The sequence below is a fragment of the Phalacrocorax carbo genome, chromosome Z (assembly GCF_963921805.1).
Source record: "Phalacrocorax carbo chromosome Z, bPhaCar2.1, whole genome shotgun sequence".
Taxonomy (NCBI): domain Eukaryota; kingdom Metazoa; phylum Chordata; class Aves; order Suliformes; family Phalacrocoracidae; genus Phalacrocorax; species Phalacrocorax carbo.
Window position 1 is genome coordinate 4,214,438 of NC_087548.1, and position 18,179 is coordinate 4,232,616.

The following is an 18,179-nucleotide window of genomic DNA, read 5'->3' on the forward strand; positions in this document are numbered from 1 at the left end:
GTTCATTGGAACCTCTGTCTCTTGATCCCAGAAAACTACAATTCTTGCTTCAGTCATATTTTTAGGTGCTCTCAGAAGCTGGTGTATGGAGGTATAATTTAGTTGAAACTGAAATGTCATTCCTACTGAATATTCTGTTCTGTGGAAGTTGAAAAGTTATGATTTAAAGTTACCTGTAGAATATAATCTAGTGTTGGTTGACATGTTGGTCCTCACTGAAACAGCAAAGATACGACGAGGCATAAATTAGCTGTGAACACTGTATCCTGAAGCATTCCAAATCAGCCATCCTGTTTTGCAGATGGGAAATGTCAATAAGACTAAGCTAGTATATTTTGGATAGAAGTGAAGCATGCATCTGTACAGGAGGGAGAGGCACGTAAGCTGCCTTGAAAGCTCAATTTGAGTAGCCTGAATGTAGCATTAGCTCTTAGCCATAACAAGGTATTTTCAGCTGACTGAACTAACTTATACAGCTTGGAAATATGGTAACTCTCTGGAGTTCAAATACCCATTTGCTGCCTGGAAATAAGGTTGGTTTTTACTTGAATGCCATACTTCTATTCGTAGGACCGTTGTGTCCTCAAGCACTTTCTAACAGCTGTCTGCCTGAAATAATACGGTTGGTTTGAAGCTGATGCTTTAATACTGAAACCTAGCCTAATAGAAGCTGCAAAACCAAGATGTTTTGTCTACATTTCTCTTTTAAATGACTTGAGGTGCAAATTGCAGTGAATGGTAAACATAGTCCAAGTTTCAGCATACCTTCTAATCTTTTACTTTATATAAACATCCTGATTAGGTAGCTGATAATGAAAAGCTATCAATATTGAAAACAGTTCTATTACTCAGGTGCCTGCAAACTAAGATTTTTAAATACCCATTAATGAATATTGAAAGGTTTGATTTTAAGAACTGCCAGTTGAGAAGATTCCTCCTCTGTAGGCCATTGAACTCTAGATTGAAAGATGGGAATAAGCTTATTACCAAACTTTGCAGTAAATTTCAAATGGGTGTCCCTAGTGGAACAAAACTTGGTAGTTATTTAAAACATGACAAACAAATTGAGAAGGTCTTGTGAAGTGGCTGTCTGTTGGAAGACGTCTATCAAGCTTGTCATGGTTTAGCTGGCAACTCAGCCCCACACAGTTGCTTGCTCACTCCCCCACTAGTGGGATGGGGGAGAGAATCAGAAGGGTAACGCTCATGGGTTGGGATAAGAACAGTTTAATAATTAAAATAATTTTAAAAACCCCCAACACAACAAAAATGCAATGGAAAAGGAAAATGAGAGGTGCAAAACCCTGGGGGGGGGAAGGGAGAAGGGGGGATGAACCACTGAAACAAACTGCATGAGATGCAGCTGTTTGACCGCCTGCCAACCTGACACCGTGCCTCCTAGAGCTGCAGAACTGCCCCCTCTTAATATACTGGCCATGGTATCACATGGTATGGAATGAACATGCCATTGGCCAGTCAGGGACAGCTGCCCCAGCTGTGGCCCCGCCCCTCCCAGCCTCCTGCTGATGAGGCAGAGCGTGGGAAGCTGGAAAGGTAGATGAACTGCCACAGGCACCACACTGAGGAGAATTAACCCCTTCTCAGCCAAAACCAGCACATTCTCCACCCCTTATTCCATACCATTTACACCATGCCCAGGTCCCATACGATGCAATACAACCGTACCAACCACCACCCCTCCCCTTCCCATCCTTTAACATAATACACAGACATCATTCCCTTAGTTCATGGACCTTCCCTGTAAAACGTCCATTAAAATGTCCTTTGAGTTCACCCAGTCCAGGACTCTGGGCTCCATCTGCCGTATCAGTCTTTAAAGGTGGGAGAGATGGTGTGTGTGGCGTTGGGTTGCTGCATACTGAGTCAGTCATCATTCCATCACTGCTGCACTTTGCTTGTTTCACAGTTTATCTTCCATGGGTTGGGAGGCTCGTACTCTGATATCATTGATACAACACAGAGGTGACACACAATATTATATAGCAGTTTGCATTGTGCCATTCAGTTCATTGACTGTTTTTGCCCAAAATCAAATCCCCTTGAGGCACACATCAGACTCCTCCATCCTCCCGCATCACCTACCAAGTGCACCCAGGTCCTCGAGCAAAAGCAATCCCACGAATGGGTTTGCCTTTGCCTGAGGCAGGAAGAATCCAGACTGTTTTGCCCAGCATACTTTTTGCGTGCACTACAGGGACTCTATCCCCTTCCAAAGTATGTAGGATTTCTGACTGGGCAGGGCCAGCTCGGTTGGCAGATCCCCTCGTGTTGACTAACCACGTGGCTTTTGCTAAATGTGTATCCCAGTGCTTGAATGTTCCACCCCCCATTGCTCTCAGTGTAGTCTTTAACAGTCCATTGTATCGTTGGATTTTCCCAGAGGCTGGTGCATGATAGGGGATGTGATACACCCACTCAGTGCCATGCTCTTTGGCCCAGGTGTCTATGAGGTTATTTCGGAAATGAGTCCCATTGTCTGACTCAATTCTCTCTGGGGTGCCATGTCACCCCAGGACTTGTTTTTTGAGACCCAGGATGGTGTTCCGGACAGTGGCATGGGGGACAGGATATGTTTCCAGCCAGCCAGTCGTTGTTTCTACCATTGTAAGCACATGGTGCTTCCTTGCCTTGGAGGGTTTGGGTGGCCGCAGTGCCTGTCACTTTGCTTCTCAATCCAGAGACATTCTCTTCCCCTTGGGAGCACTGAATACTGTTGCATAGGGCTCAGTATGCATGGGCCAGGCCCCAACACGTTGCAGTTATCTGTGTCTCACTGGAGTTCCCAGCGTAACAACATACTTTCTCCAAACATTCTACTAGTTTTTCAGGATTCTGCACTTGTTCAGGGGTGAAACTCCAAAACACTGGGGGTGCCCACTGCCCTAGGTATTTGCCCATGCTATCCCACATGCCCTGCCACTCGTAACTATCAAGCCTTGGGGCAGATTTCTGGGTGATATTCTTAAGTTGCTTAGTCAAAACCAAAACAACATGCCCAAAAACTAACAATAAGTATATCTTAACCACCCAAGGATGTTCAAGATACAAAAAGGTTGTTGTAATAGAGGCAGAGACATCATAGAACAAAGTTGCAAAGGTACTATTCTGTATTTCCTCCATATAAAATCTCTCAGAGGAGGAGGTATAATTGGTAATTGCCTCAACAAGGTGGTATCCAAAGTACAGTAATGGTTCCAGCAAAAGCCCCAAATACCAGATAAAGCTGAAAACAAGTGTTTGCATAACAAATCTCATAGGCAAAATGTTACTAATCACAGCAGAGTAAACAAACCAACACCAATCTTTCTTTAACACCAACTGCAAAAAGGACAACATGGTGCTGTGACCAGCAGCTGTTATCATCTCCAACCCTTGAGCCCCACGTTGGGCACCAAAAAATACTGTCGTGGTTTAGCCGGCAGCTCAGCCCCACACAGTCGCTTGCTCACTCCCCCACCGGTAGATGGGGGAGGGAATCAGAAGGGCAACACTCATGGGTTGAGATAAGAACAATTCAATAATTAAAATAAAAGAAAACAACAAAAATGCAATGTAAAAGAAAACAACGAGAAGCGCAAAACCCAGGGGTGGGGGGAGGAGGGGGAATTACCACCAAAACAAACCACACATGGCACAATGAACCCAACACCACACCTCCCTGAGTCACAACTCCCCCCTTCATATACTGGTCATGGTGTCACATGGTATGGAATGAACATGCCATTGGCCAGTCGGGGTCAGCCGCCCCTGCCGTGGCCTCACCCCTCCCAGCCCCCTGCCACATGGCAGAGTGTGGGAAGCTGGAAAGGTACCCGACCCCCACAGTGAGGAGAATTAACCCCTTCTCAGCCAAAACCAGCACAAAGCTGTAATGACTAAATGACATTCCAAACACAATTTTGGTTGCCATATTAATTTGGAGACGGGCAGAACATGCATATATGTGTATGCAATTTGTCAAGCACTTGTGGAAAATTTTAATGAATTACTAAAACCAGCCAGCCTAGGTGCAAAGCTAGACTCAAGGTAACATCTGTATTTTCTGGAGTTAACTTTAGCCAGGAAAGGTTTGAGTAAAAATTAAATGTCTAACTCAACAGTAACCTTAGTCTGCACTAACCATTGAAGAGTCTGCAGCAGACTTGCATTTTGACTTCATCAATAAACTACCTTAACTGTGATGCAGACTACTTCTGGACTATTACCTGACTTGTTTTGGGGGGCAGTGTTCTATGGCATTTGGTAATGAAAAGTCCTAAGCAAGATATTTGTTTCATGTGAAACCTCAGTGCTAATGTGTCTGTTCTGGTTTGTGTTTCTAGGGATCGGACAGGAATCTCTAATTTATTCCTTGCTGAGTGTTCTGTCTGGTGAAAGTCATGTCATCCATATTGCCATTCACTCCACCAGTTGTAAAGAGACTTCTGGGGTGGAAAAAATCTGCTGGTGGCTCTGGAGGGGCTGGTGGTGGTGAGCAGAATGGCCAGGAGGAGAAGTGGTGTGAAAAAGCAGTGAAAAGCTTGGTCAAGAAGCTAAAGAAAACAGGACAGCTGGATGAGCTTGAGAAGGCAATTACCACTCAGAATTGCAATACAAAATGTGTGACAATACCAAGGTAAGTGCTGTTGTGTTTGAAATTGTTACAACCACTTAAGAAATGGCTAAATGGATGTTTAGGCTATCCTGTGAACAAATTATTAAAAAAATCAGTTGCGTGCTTTTGATTCTTTAAAAATTCTTTAAAACCTCTTTTGGTTTTACATAGTGCTTGCTCACAACTGAATCGTGTTTTGTAAAGTCACCATTTCTAGTAATAGCTTTACATTTCAATTTTCATTACTACATAGATTCTGATTTATATGTATTCTGGTGGTGCCTAGCACAGCTCTTAGTTTGTAGCACTGCCTTATGCTTTTATTTAATAACCCTGTCTATAATTGGGGGGCATACTTGAACCTACACTTCCACTTTAAGAAAAAAAAGACTAGTTTTTCCTTGGTCAACACTTCAGTCATCTAATTCTTTTCAGTCGTATATGGTAGTTTCATTTAAGTTGTAGAAGCTGCATCCATTCTCCCTTTTTGAAGGGAAATTTTATCTTTGGAGGCAGGTTGTCTGAAGACCAGTTTATTTATTGTAATTATTATTTGTTATTGGTTAATGAAAGTTCTTTTTATTTAATAACTTGGAATATTTCTAGAACTGCTCTTCTGCTCCTAATACTTATATACATTTAGGTGAACAACTTGCATTCTACCCCTTTGACTTTCTCAACTTAATTCATAGCAACTGCTGTGCAAGAGGCAAGGGTTATGTTTGTAAGTATAACACAGTCTGTTCTCGATTCACGCTGTACAGAAGTCCCACTAAGGCGCATGTGTAAGCTCATTCTGTGCGACATAAGTATCAAGTCACATCACAGGTGTGTTTTTCTATTAAAACATTAGAAGATCTTGCAGCACAGGAATATTTTGGGCACTTAGCCCCTCGAAGCTTAAGATAATTTTTAGGGGAGATGAACTGCATCTGGTTTATGACCTTAATTTCTGTATTAGCACATTCATCCCAGCTACTTTTAAACTTTGTATTAATATAGCGCAAGCTAGATCTGGCTGGTGTCAGTAATTATTTCCATATATAAAATGTGTTATAGGTGTTATTTGATAATGGTTTTAGCATTCTCTTTTAGATTTGACACAGCTTTCTGGGAAAACCATGAGTATGCTCTGAATGAATGACTACTTTAATTCTGTTCTCTCTTTTCTGTTCACAAATTTGTCTCTAATGCTGCCCTCTGCTTGTGTTTTATTCCCTAGAGTAGTCCCAAAATTCTCTGGTTTTCCCTTCTGCTTTCTTCCTTTTGCCAGCTGGAAAACAATCAGAAATAAAATGTTAGCACTTTCTTGGCTTAGTGTGTATCAGTAGACTAAGAGGGAAACCTGTAGGGATATAGATTTCTTGACTTGACATGAGATGACTCTTTGTATTTAGCAAGTCTTTACCATGACAGGCAAAATGCTTAATTAGAAGGCATTTCATATGACAGAAGCTAAGTGTGCCATGCACTTGATATAAAATGTGTATCTAACTTTAAGAGCTTTTAGACTTCTTGGAGCTCTCCTGTAGGGGTGCTGGGGCAGCAAATATTGCCACTTAAGAAGAAAAACTGTCTAAATTTAATTTTGCAAATGATAGATACAAACAGTATGCTAATATCATTGTTTTCCTAGTCTACATGTTGTCTGTATTTGAGTATCTCCTGCTTGCATGACCTTTTGTGTTAAAGTAGTCATAGTACCTAATTCTTTAAAACAGAATAGGAAGCTCTGTTATACTCTATAGAGCCTCCATGTTGTGACCAGCAGCTCTTGCTGGGCTGTGATGTACTGTTCTCATCCATCCTCCAGTCAGCTGTAAAAAGGACTGGACCTAGGTTTTACTTTTCTTGACTACCTCAGGAGCAAGCTGGTAGCTAGAACCCTTCAAGCAGTGCTGGCTATTATACAAGGTTTAATTTTAAACTAAGACATGGCTTTGGTATGAAGGGGCAAGATGATATCAGGGTTGCCAGCAGTGCTGTACGGAATTCTTGAGTTTCATAGTTGGATTTTGGACTGTTGATATTATTTCACTTTGACAGCAGTAGTCTGGGTTCCCAAGAAAGAATAAATGTCAACTCAGTATTGTAATGACTTCTAGAGATTCTTGTTCTTGGATTTAGTAAGTTAATGAAACTGCTGCTTGAGACCCACTTTAATGAATGTCTTAAAGATCTATGCATCAGCAGGGATAAATAATAAAATGCTGAATTTCAAACAAATTTTTTCTTCCTAGTCAGCAGGAAGTTTGAGGCACTAAGCTGTTGAGATGCAGTTCTGATGTGTCAGCTGGGCTAACTTTCCAAATGTTATTCTGCTTGTGGAGGGTTTTTTGTGTTTGTTTTGTTTTTTTTTTTGCTAGCATTAGATTTAATTACTAATACTGTTTAACTCACTGTAAATATTAACATGTGTTGTGGGATGCTTCTGTTTGCAACTGTTGTGTTATTCCCTCTACAGAAGTTTCTGGTCCCCTTGGAGATTTCCAGAGAGTTTGATCCAGTACTTAACTCTAGTATACTTTTTCATCATTGTCGTGGTTTAGCCAGCAGCTCAGCCCCACACAGTCGCTCGCTCACTCCCCCACCGGTACATAGGGGAGAGAATCAGAAGGGTAACGCTCGTGGGTTGGGATAAGAACAGTTTAATAATTAAAATTAAAAGAAACAACAACAGAAATGCAATGTAAAGGAGAACAACGAGAGGCGCAAAGCCCCGGGGGAGGGGGGAAGGGAGGGGAGGGGGGGGACGAACCGCCGAAACAAACCGCACGCGACGCAGCCGCTCACCGCCCGCCGACCCAACGCTGCGCCGCTCCTGAGCCACAAACTGCCCCCCCTCAATATACTGGTCATGGTATCACATGGTATGGAATGAACATGCCATTGGCCAGTCGGGGTCAGCCGCCCCCACCACGGCTCTGCCCCTCCCAGCCCCCCCCCCCCGCCACACACTCGGGAAGCTGGAAAGGTAGCTGACCCCCACAAAACCAGCACATTCTCCACCCCTTATTCCATACCATTTACACCATGCCCAGGTCCCATACGATGCAATACAACCATACCAACCACCACCCCTCCCCTTCCCATCCTTTAACATAATACACAGACGACATTCCCTTAGTTCATGGACCTTCCCTGTAAAATGTCCATTAAAATGTCCGTTGAGTTCACCCAGTCCAGGACTCTGGGCTCCATCTGCCGTATCAGGCTTTCAGGGAGGGAGAGATGGTGTGTGTGGCGTTGGGTTGCTGCATACCGAGTCAGTCATCGTTCCATCACTGCTGCACTTTGCTTGTTTCACAGTTTATCTTCCATGGGTTGGGAGGCTCGTACTCTGATATCATTGATACAACACAGAGGTGACACACAATATTATATAGCAGTTTGCATTGTGCCATTCAGTTCATTGACTGTTTTTGCCCAAAATCAAATCCCCTTGAGGCACACATCAGACTCCTCCATCCTCCCGCATCACCCCCAAGTGCACCCAGGTCCTCGAGCAAAAGCAATCCCACGAATGGGTTTGCCTTTGCCTGAGGCAGGAAGAACCCAGACTGTTTTGCCCAGCATAGTTTTCACGTGCACTACAGGAACTCTATCCCCTTCCACAGTATGTAGGATTTCTGACTGGGCAGGGCCAGCTCGGTTGGCAGATCCCCTCGTGTTGACTAACCACGTGGCTTTTGCTAAATGTGTATCCCAGTGCTTGAATGTTCCACCCCCCATTGCTCTCAGTGTAGCCTTTAACAGTCCATTGTATCGTTGGATTTTCCCAGAGGCTGGTGCATGATAGGGGATGTGATACACCCAATCAATGCCATGCTCTTTGGCCCAGGTGTCTATGAGGTTACTTCGGAAATGAGTCCCATAGTCTGACTCAATTCTCTCTGGGGTGCCATGTCGCCCCAGGACTTGTTTTTTGAGACCCAGGATGGTGTTCCGGACAGTGGCATGGGGGACAGGATATGTTTCCAGCCAGCCAGTCGTTGTTTCTACCATTGTAAGCACATGGCGCTTGCCTTGGTGGGTTTGTGGGAGAGTGATATAGTCAATTTGCCAGGCCTCCCCATATTTATATTTCAGCCATCGTCCCCCATACCACAGAGGCTTTACCTGCTTCGCTTGCTTGATTGCAGTGCATGTTTCACATTCGTGGATAACCCGTGTAATAACATCCATGGTCAAGTCCACCCCTTGATCACGAGCCCACCTGTATGTTGCATCTCTCCCTTGATGGCCTGAGGTGTCATGGGCCAACCGAGCTAGAAATAGTTCACCCTTCTGTTGCCAGTCCAGATCCACCTCAGCCACTTCAATCTTAGCAGCCTGATCCACCTGCTGGTTGTTCCAATGTTCTTCAGTGGCCCGACTCTTGGGGACGTGAGCATCCACATGCCGTACCTTTACAACCAGGTTCTCTACCTGGGCAGCAATATCTTGCCACAGTGTGATGGCCCAGATGGGTTTGCCTCTGCGCTGCCAGTTGCTTTGCTTCCACTGCTGTAACCACGCCCACAGGGCATTTGCCACCATCCAGGAGTCAGTATAAAGATAGAGCACTGGCCACTTTTCCCGTTCAGCAATGTCTAAGGCCAGCTGGATGGCCTTTACCTCTGCAAACTGGCTCGATTCACCTTCTCCTTCAGCAGTTTCTGCTACTTGTCTTGTAGGACTCCATACAGCAGCCTTCCATCTCCAATGCTTTCCCACAAGGCGACAGGACCCATCAGTAAACAGGGCATACTGCTTCTCCTTTTCTGGCAGTTTGTTATACAGTGGGGCTTCTTCAGCACGTGTCACCTCCTCCTCTGGTGATAATCCAAAATCTTTGCCTTCTGGCCAGTCCATAATCACTTCCAAGATTCCTGGGCGACTGGTGTTTCCTACTCGAGCCCGCTGGGTGATCAGTGCAACCCATTTACTCCACATAGCATCAGTTGCATGGTGTGTAGAGGGGATGTTTCCTTTGAACATCCAGCCCAGCACTGGCAGTCGGGGTGCCAGGAGCAGCTGTGCTTCAGTACCAACCACTTCTGAAGCAGCTTGAACCCCTTCATATGCTGCCAATAGCTCTTTTTCAGTTGGAGTATAGCGGGCTTCGGACCCTCTGTATCCCCGACTCCAAAACCCTAGGGGTCGACCTCAGGTCTCCCCATGTGCTTTCTGCCAGAGGCTCCAGGTAGGGCCATTCTCCCCGGCTGCAGTATAGAGCACATTTTTTACATCTTGTCCTGCCTGGACTGGCCCAAGGCCTACTGCATGAACTATTTCTCGTTTAATCTGGCCCTGCCCCTCCCAGCCCCCCCCCCCCGACACGCGGCAGAGCGGGGAAGCTGGAAAAGGTAGCCGACCCCCACAGTGAGGAGAATTAACCCCTTCTCAGCCAAAACCAGAACAATCATTGAAGCCTAAAACAGCTAAACGCCTACAGGCTTTTCTCAAAACTGAGAGCAGCTTGGACAAAAGTTGAACTACATTGTCTCTTCAGAAATCTGCATATACTTTATGCCATTGGTAATCCTGCTGTGATGAGGATTGTTCTGTTTCTGCACTGTTAAGGTGACACATACTAAGTGAGGCTGATACTGCTGATATTGTGTGTACTATGCAAAAGCTGCTTATGTGGTAATTAACACAGTTTCTTATGCGGACTAATAGAGCTTCTGAGAAAGCAGGAGCAGATGGAGTGGGTGTTGGCATTGCACAGCAGGGATGCTTAGCTCTTCATAAGTGGGTCAGTAATCTAGAGCAGAGGCTAAATAAGTACAGAGGTCCTTTTGTCACTAGCCCTCCAAGTAATTTGTAGTTATCTTGTTGAATCCTCCCAGCAAGCCAGTGGGATTCTAATCGTATAGTCCCTGTGTATCCTGAAACTGAATGCTGGCACACGAGTTCACTTTTCTAAAATATGTAATGAATTTGGTAGAATTTAAGATCCTGACTTTATGCTCTCCCTTGCAGTTTTGACACAAATGGAGCGCAAGAAGCAGTCGGTGAAGAAACAGAGCATGAGTATCCATTTATATAAGTAATCTTCTAACGGAGCAGTTTCTTCCTTATTAGTGTGCATTGTTCTGTTGAAATAAATACTTTGTAACTAGCTAAAATCCAAGCCTTTAACAAACCAAACCGTGCCATGTAGTAAATAGTCAACTGGCATATTCATACTCTATCTTCATTATTTAAAAAGTAATTTCACTGGTGACAGTACTGAGTATTGGATTTCAAAGTAGGGAAACAAAATCACTAGTTTGTGTCCCAGTATTTTGGTGTGATCAGCTGTGTGGCTTTTCTGTCCTAAAAAGAGACTAGATATGCTTCGTGCTTTCTTCTTGCTTCTTTTAAATAACACTTAGCAAAATGTGGTTGCTTTTGTAAAATGCCTGATAATGTACAACTAATAGAGCTTAATTGGAGTAGGTTTGGGATAATGTTGACCTGAGCTATTGTAGCTCCTATATTTTTAAAATAAAAAAAAAAGTTAGGGGAAGGGAAGCACTGTGTTTAGACTCCTTTGTGATGTCTTATGTTCCTCTAGAGCATCCATATCTAAAAACTAATGCAGAACTGTGTCCTTCCTGAGCTGTACCTGGGTACATCCTTATCACATGTTGAACTCTGCTTCCATGCCAGCATTTGGGTAATGTGACAACTGTATTAGGGCCTTATCTTTTATGAAGGAGTAATGGAGATGACCTGCCTATATGGAGTACTCCCCAGGTACAGCTGTAGTCCTCGTTTGTTGCATGCCATAACCCATTCATTCTTCCCTGGAAGATTCCATCTTGCACTGTGCTTCCACTTACCTGATGTTGAACCCATAGAGCACTGCTGTATCTCATCAGTGGCAGTTTCCCTGTTCTGCTGCTGACACAGTCTGCACAACACAATGCTGAACGGAGGTGTATGAGATTACTCAATGCATAGGTGCACTTTTTTTTCCAGTATATGCAGGAGGATAAAGAGATAGGTGCCTCCCATCAGTCTCAGCATCTGTAGCTTTCGTATTAGCTTTGCATAGTGAATGTAGCATTCGTGCATGCCCTGACAAAGGCTATTTGTAGCTGGGAGGAAGGGGGCAGCTAAAAGATGCATTTATAACACTGTGCCTCTTTTTTTTCTTTCCAGATGTTTGTGTACTCATCTCAGTACTGTAGAAGGGCTTGATATGGCATCAGACAACTTCCTGGTTGATAACTTAAACTTTCTTCTTGAACAGATAAAATTTTTTGTTGATGTTAGTAGTAGTAGTTATGTTACAGTTATTATGTAAACTTGGTTTTGATACTATGTGTGGAACAGTACTTCACACTTGAATGTTAGCTTTAATGGGAGGTCCTGAGTTTCTGCAGAGGCGGCAAATATTTACTGCTTTATGTTAGAGGAAACTACAGTGCAAAAGCAAAGCGATGTTGATGGAAAAAGCGATCTGGCAGATTACTGGTGCTGAAGTAAGCCTTTAAGACTAACTTCCTTAAACCCCAATTCAGAGATTTTTTTGCTGGGGTGCTAGTATCATGCAAGTGCTTTAGTCTTGGGCGGAATGCAGCAGTTGCTTCCAGTGCAGAGAGAAGGCTAATACTTCTGTCCAACCCTTGCTTTCCAGCCTGCTATGCCATTAGAGTTTTAGAAGGTATTATCTGAAAAAAAATTTTTTTCTTGCTTAACAGTACATAGAAAATGTAGTCTTATATGTGCCCTCTGTCCTTCTTGCCTAACATGAGGATAGCATCCCTGTGCTATGTTTCCTGATTTTCAGAAGCTTATTTTTGCTTTGTTTTCTGCAGTCTTCCAATTCTGACTTAAGTGAGAGATAATGAGAGGGGCTCAAATCCTGCTGTTGTTTTTTGGGCTCAGAACCCCGTACAACCTGACCTTGAGTGTTTCCAAGGACGGGGCATCGACCACCATTCTGGGCAACCTGGGCCAGTGTTTTGCCATCCTCAGCATAAAAAATTTCTTCTTTCTCTCTAGTCTGAATCTACCCTCTTTTACTTTAAAACCATTACCCCTTGTCCTGTTGCTACAGGCCCTGCTAAAAAGTTTGTCTACATCTTTCTTAGAAGCCCCCTTTAAGTACTGAAAGGCTGCAATAAGGTCTCCCTGCAGCCTTCTCTTCTCCAAGCTGAAGAACTCCAACTCTCAGCCTTTCCTTATAGCAGAGGTGTTTCATCCCTACGATCATTTTCGTGGCCCTCCTCTGGACCTGCTCCAACAGGTCCATGTCTGTCCTGTGCTGAGGATCGCAGAGCTGGACACAGCACTGCAGGGGGATCTCACCAGAGCAGAGTAGAGGGGCAGAATTCCCTCCCTCGACCTGCTGGCCACGCTGCTTTGGATGCAGCCCAGGATACGGTTGGCTTTCTGGGCTGCGAGTGCACATTGTTGGCTCATGTCCAGCTTTTCATCCACCAGTACCCCCAAGTCCTTCTCTGCAGGGCTGCTCTCAACCCCTTCATCCCCCAGCCTGTATTGATACCAGGGGTTGCCCTGACCCAGGTGCAGGACCCTGTGCTTTGCCTTGTTGAGCCTTATGAGTTTCGCATGGCCCCACTTCTTGAGCGTGTCCAGGTCCCTCTGGATGACATCGCATCCCTCAGGCGTGTCAACTGCACCACTCAACTTGGTGTCATCTGCAAACTTGCTGAGGGTGCACTCGATCCCACTGTCTGTGTCATTGATGAAGATATTAAACAGCACTGGTCCCAGTACGACCCCTGAGGAACACCACTTGTCTCTGATCTCTATCTGGACATTGAATTTTTGACCGCTACCCTCTGGATGCCACCATCCAACCAATTCCTCATCCACTAAACAGTCCACCCATCAAATCCATATCTCCCCAGTTTAGAGAGAAGGATGCTGTGGGGGACCATGTCAAAGGCCTTACAGAAGTCCAGATAGAGATGACATCCATAGCTCTTCCCTTGTCCACTGATGCAGTCACTCCATCACAGAAGGCCACTAGGTTGATCAGGCTGGACTTGCCCTTGGTGAAGCCATGGTGGCTGCCTCAGATCACCTCCCTGTCCTCCATGTGCCTTAGCATAGCTTCTAGGAGGAGCTGTTCCATGATCTTCCCCTGCACAGAGGTGATGCTGACAGGACGGTAGTTCCCAGGGTCCTCCTCTCTACCCTTTTTAAAGATGGGCAGAATGTTTCCCTTCTTCCAGTCCCCAGGGACTTCACCTGACTGCCATGACTTTTCAGATATGGAGAGTGGCTTGGCAAACTACATCAGCCAATTCCCTCAGGACTCTGGGATGCATCTCGTCAGGTCCCATAGACTTGTGTATGTTCAGGCTCTACAGGTGGTCACGAACCTGATCTTTTCTTACATTGGGAAGGACTTTGCTCCCCCAGTCCCTGCCTTGCCATCTACTCAAGAGATGTGGGAAGAGAGGTTGCCAGTGAAGACTGAGACAAAGAAGTTGAGTACTTCAGCCTTCTCCTTGTCCATTGTTACCAATCTGCCAGTCTTGCTCATCAGGAGGGTACGCTTTCTTTGACCTTCCTTTTCTGGCTGATGTATCTGTAGAAGCCTTTCTTGTTATTTTTTGCATCTCTTGCCAAGTTCAGCTCCAGCCGTGCCTTGGCCTTCCTGGCCCCATCCCTACACAACCAGGCAGCGTCCCTATACTCTTTCCAGGATACCTGTCCCCGTTTCCACTGCCTGTGCAGTTCCTTCTTGCCCTTTAGTTTGACCAGCAGGTCTCAACTCAGCCATGCTGGTCTCTTGCCTTCCTTGCCTGATTTCTTACACCTGAGGATTGAGAGCTCTTGCACTCTATGGAAAATGTCCTTAAAGATCTGCCAACTCTGTTCTGTTCCCTTGCTCCTGAGGACCGTTTCCCAGGGGATCTTATTGACTGACTCCTTGAAGAGCTGGAAGTTTGCTTTCATAAAATTAAGGGTCCTGACTACTCTTTGCCTGACCCATATCCCTTAGGATTGGTCTCTGATTCCTACCCATAAGATTTTAACCCTGTACCATATGTCAGTCTGGATGCATTCACTTAGATGTAAATTGGTTCTATAAGTGTTTGAAGACTGTAGTTGAATGTCTTAAGCTTTGTAAATTAAGTGTAGATATTTAAGACGGTACATCAGAATATACTAAAGCACTGTTTTTATTGCTGAGATTACAGGAGGAGCATGCTTGTAAATTGTTGATAAGGTGACTCCTTTTTCTCATAACAGGATTATTGAGGATGAAGCAGAGCCCCCTCTGCTTTTCTCTTGTTGGAATTTCAATAAAAATAATGCTTTAGGAGAAAGCCAAAGAGACTTTTCCTGAAAGTATGTCAAGAGATGGCTGAGATTTTGGGGAGTGTTAGCCAAGATTGGCTTCAAAACCCCCTGATCCTTCTTGTGATAGCTGGTGCTGTGAAGACTTCAGATGTGTTCACTGGAAAGGTGTAGCAGGAAGATCAAATTGCCCTTGCTCTTCTCAGTTCTGTAATTATAGTGGGACTTGAAGGTTCTCTCTACATTCTCTGTAAAAGACTAAAGGTAGTTCTTGGTGCTTTCTAAATGTGTCACACCAGGCTCTGGCCTCCGCAGAGCAGTAAGGGCAGAATGATTGTGTGCTTTGCAGTGGCTTCCTGTTGCGTGTGTGACATCTCTTCATCTCAGAGCTTGCCCCATGCATACATGCTCCTCCAGCAGCTTGCTGTGTAGCTTCCTGACTTCCTCCTAGTAGTCCTTCCTCGGGTGCTGTGCAGCCAAACAGCTGCTTGCTGGGTGAATAGAGTCCGCCTGCGTAGCCTGAACACAAAATGTGAAGAGGTGATCCTGCAAGAAACAGTCTGTTGTTGCTGAAAGTGGCGAGTGCAAAGCAGTTGACTTTGGGGGTGTTTCTCTGATGTTTTGCAGTGTCTTCTAATCTGTGTTGAGAGTTTCTTTCAATAATTTTACAATGGCAGCTTTCAACTGCTCCACATTCTGTAGTGCTGTATCGTGCAGTCTGGATTAGTGTGCAGAGGGAGAACAAGAGTGCTCTGAGAGACTGCACTAACTTCCTTGGGGTCTTTCTCAGAGCTGGAGTGGCAGAACCTGGCACCTGGTCTTCCAAGACCATCTCCTGCCTAGAGATAAATGGGTCCAGCCCTTCTTAGTTTCCAAATGTTCAGGGTGGTGGTGGTGTAGACAGAAGGATGCTGGCCCTAATTACATATATGTAAAATGACATGCTTAAATTCTAGGTTGCAGAATACTTTTAGATGCTGCATGGACATATAATGGGAAATAAAAATTCATGTCAAGTTTGACTTCGAGTCTCTATGAAATATAATTTCCAAACTTGAGGTAAGCAATCAGTAAGACAGTGTTGGTAACACTGTCTGTTTGAAATCTACTCTTACACATTTCCTTTAACTACAAAACCGTCTTAAAAATTATAGCTTCAAGTTAAATTTTGCTTGCTTTTTCCTGTTTGATTCATAGCATCGGTGCATTTGGTATGTAGGGTAGGATGCAGGATTGATATGAGCCCAAGATAATGCTGCCTTTTTTTTTTTTCTAATAGCATATTTTTCCTTTACCAACACTCCTACTTGAATGGTCACTTCAGCAGCAAGACCTTATTCCTGATATCTGTATACTGTGCATCAGTAGGGCACTGTCCAGACACACTGTATTACAGCAGTCAGGGCATTGCTCTAGCGTAGGTGAGTCATTCTTTAGAAGATGAATTTGAAAACTTAAGTTTTCAAGCCTTCTAATGCAGTGTTAACTGAAATCAGAAGTGATTGTATTCAACTACAATTGAGTGAGGTTTTATTAAAAAATACTAAAACATAACTGTTAACTTGGTTTGTTGCATGTCTGTGGCTGATGTCAAGGTCTGAATTGCTGTAACTAAGGCTAAGCTTTAGTAGACGTAGTTCAGGTTACAGCATCTTATAATATTGATGTCATCCTGAAAAAGGAAGTCTTAGTATTAAGCAAAGAAACCTAGGGCTGCCAGTTTTAAGCTCGTGCAATTCAGGAAGCCATGTGACTTACCAACTCTGTAACAAATTATGTGGGTATGTCAAGCAGAAAGTATTGGCATGTCATTTGAGATAGGTCAATGTGTAAAAATATAAATGTGCAAGGTACTTAGCCAGTAGTGAAATGCTGCGAAGGAGCTTGCCTCCCTGGTGGGGAGGAAAAATTGTTGAATTTTGGGGACTATGTTGTATGCTAACTGGAGTACTGGATAAAGGCTTGGGGGATGTGGATTCTGGCCTTGGCTCTGCAGCTTTTTCTCAGGTAATCTTACAAGTTTTTAATTTGCTGTCATTTTTCAGTATATAAATTGAGATGAATTTTTGTAAGGTATGTGATAATGTCACCTCTTCACCTCCCCAGTATAAGCTGAATTATTTGGTTAGGGAGAGTAAGTTTAAGGCGTTGTTGGAGTATCAGTGATATGGAAAGCAAATTTAGAGGTGAAAATTTGTTGGAATTTATGGAAGTTTTTTAGCTTCAAGTTACTGTTGTTCCTCATTAGGAATGCCTTAATGGAAAGAAGCAGGAAGTCAGAATCAAAAATAACTGTTAAAGCTTGCTTGATTTTATATGCCATTGTTTGACAGGTTAACTACTAATGCTGGGGCTGCTGAATTTTAAGCAAATGAAAAATAGCTACTTGTGATTAGTTTAGTGACTTGCCTGCTTTGTGGATCCCACTACAAAGCTCTAACTAGGAAGAATAATATCTGTATCTAACACTTCACAGAATCACAGAATTACAGGTTGGAAGGGACCCCAGGGATCATCTATTCCAACCTTTCTAGGAAGAGCACAGTCTAGACAAGATGGCCCAACACCCTGTCCAGACGACTCTTGAAGGTGTCCAACGTGGCCGAGTCAACCCCTTCCCTGGGGAGATTATTCCAATGGTTGACTGTCCTCACTGTGAAAAATTTTCCTCTGGTGTCCAATCGGAATCTCCCCAAGAGCAACTTGTGTCTGACTGTGCTTTATTGTCAGCATTGAGCCCCAAATTATCTCATAAATAGTATTTATTTTTCACCAATAAAGGAATCGGGGCTTTAGTCAGTCCAAGTCAATGCTAAACTGTTCCCTGGCTTACAGTGGTAATTACTGTCTTTAGATCAGGCCAACTATTCAGTGTGGTGAAGATTCCTCTCCTCGTTCGTTGCATTCTTTTGTACAAGTCAGCCAATTTAGTTTTCTTGGTACTGTAACAAAACACCTGAGTGCTGTTTTTACTAGTGTGAATGTTTTATTACAACCAGAGCAATTTTACAAGAAAAACTTCCCAATTGTGTAGCTCAGGCTCTTAGTCTAGAAAGAATTTATAGGATAAACAACATACTGCAGTTCTTTTACTGCTGCAGCTTTGAACACAAATAGCTAGTTAACAGGTTCTCTAGTGATTTAATCCTGCTTGTAATCTATACCTGCTAATTTAATAAAAGTAATTTCCCACGCCTTGTTTGCTACTTGTTTCTGTTCAATTACTCTGCCTTTGTTGCAGTGCTGATCAGTGAAAAACTTCTAAAATTTACAGTATACAATGCTGTAGTATCATTATGAACAGCTTTCA

At 43.9% G+C, this 18,179-nt stretch overlaps 1 protein-coding gene across 3 annotated transcripts in view; it reads left to right on the forward strand.

Moving 5' to 3' along the window:
* SMAD2 (SMAD family member 2) overlaps nucleotides 1-18,179 on the forward strand; it is a 62,913-nt gene that overhangs the window by 9,975 nt on the left and 34,759 nt on the right. For all 3 annotated transcript variants that reach the window (XM_064439294.1, XM_064439293.1, XM_064439295.1), the window contains exon 2: nucleotides 4,344-4,636. In XM_064439294.1, coding sequence (XP_064295364.1) covers nucleotides 4,401-4,636 — 236 coding nt within the window. In that variant the 5' untranslated portion in view covers nucleotides 4,344-4,400. The remainder of the gene's footprint in view (nucleotides 1-4,343; nucleotides 4,637-18,179) is intronic.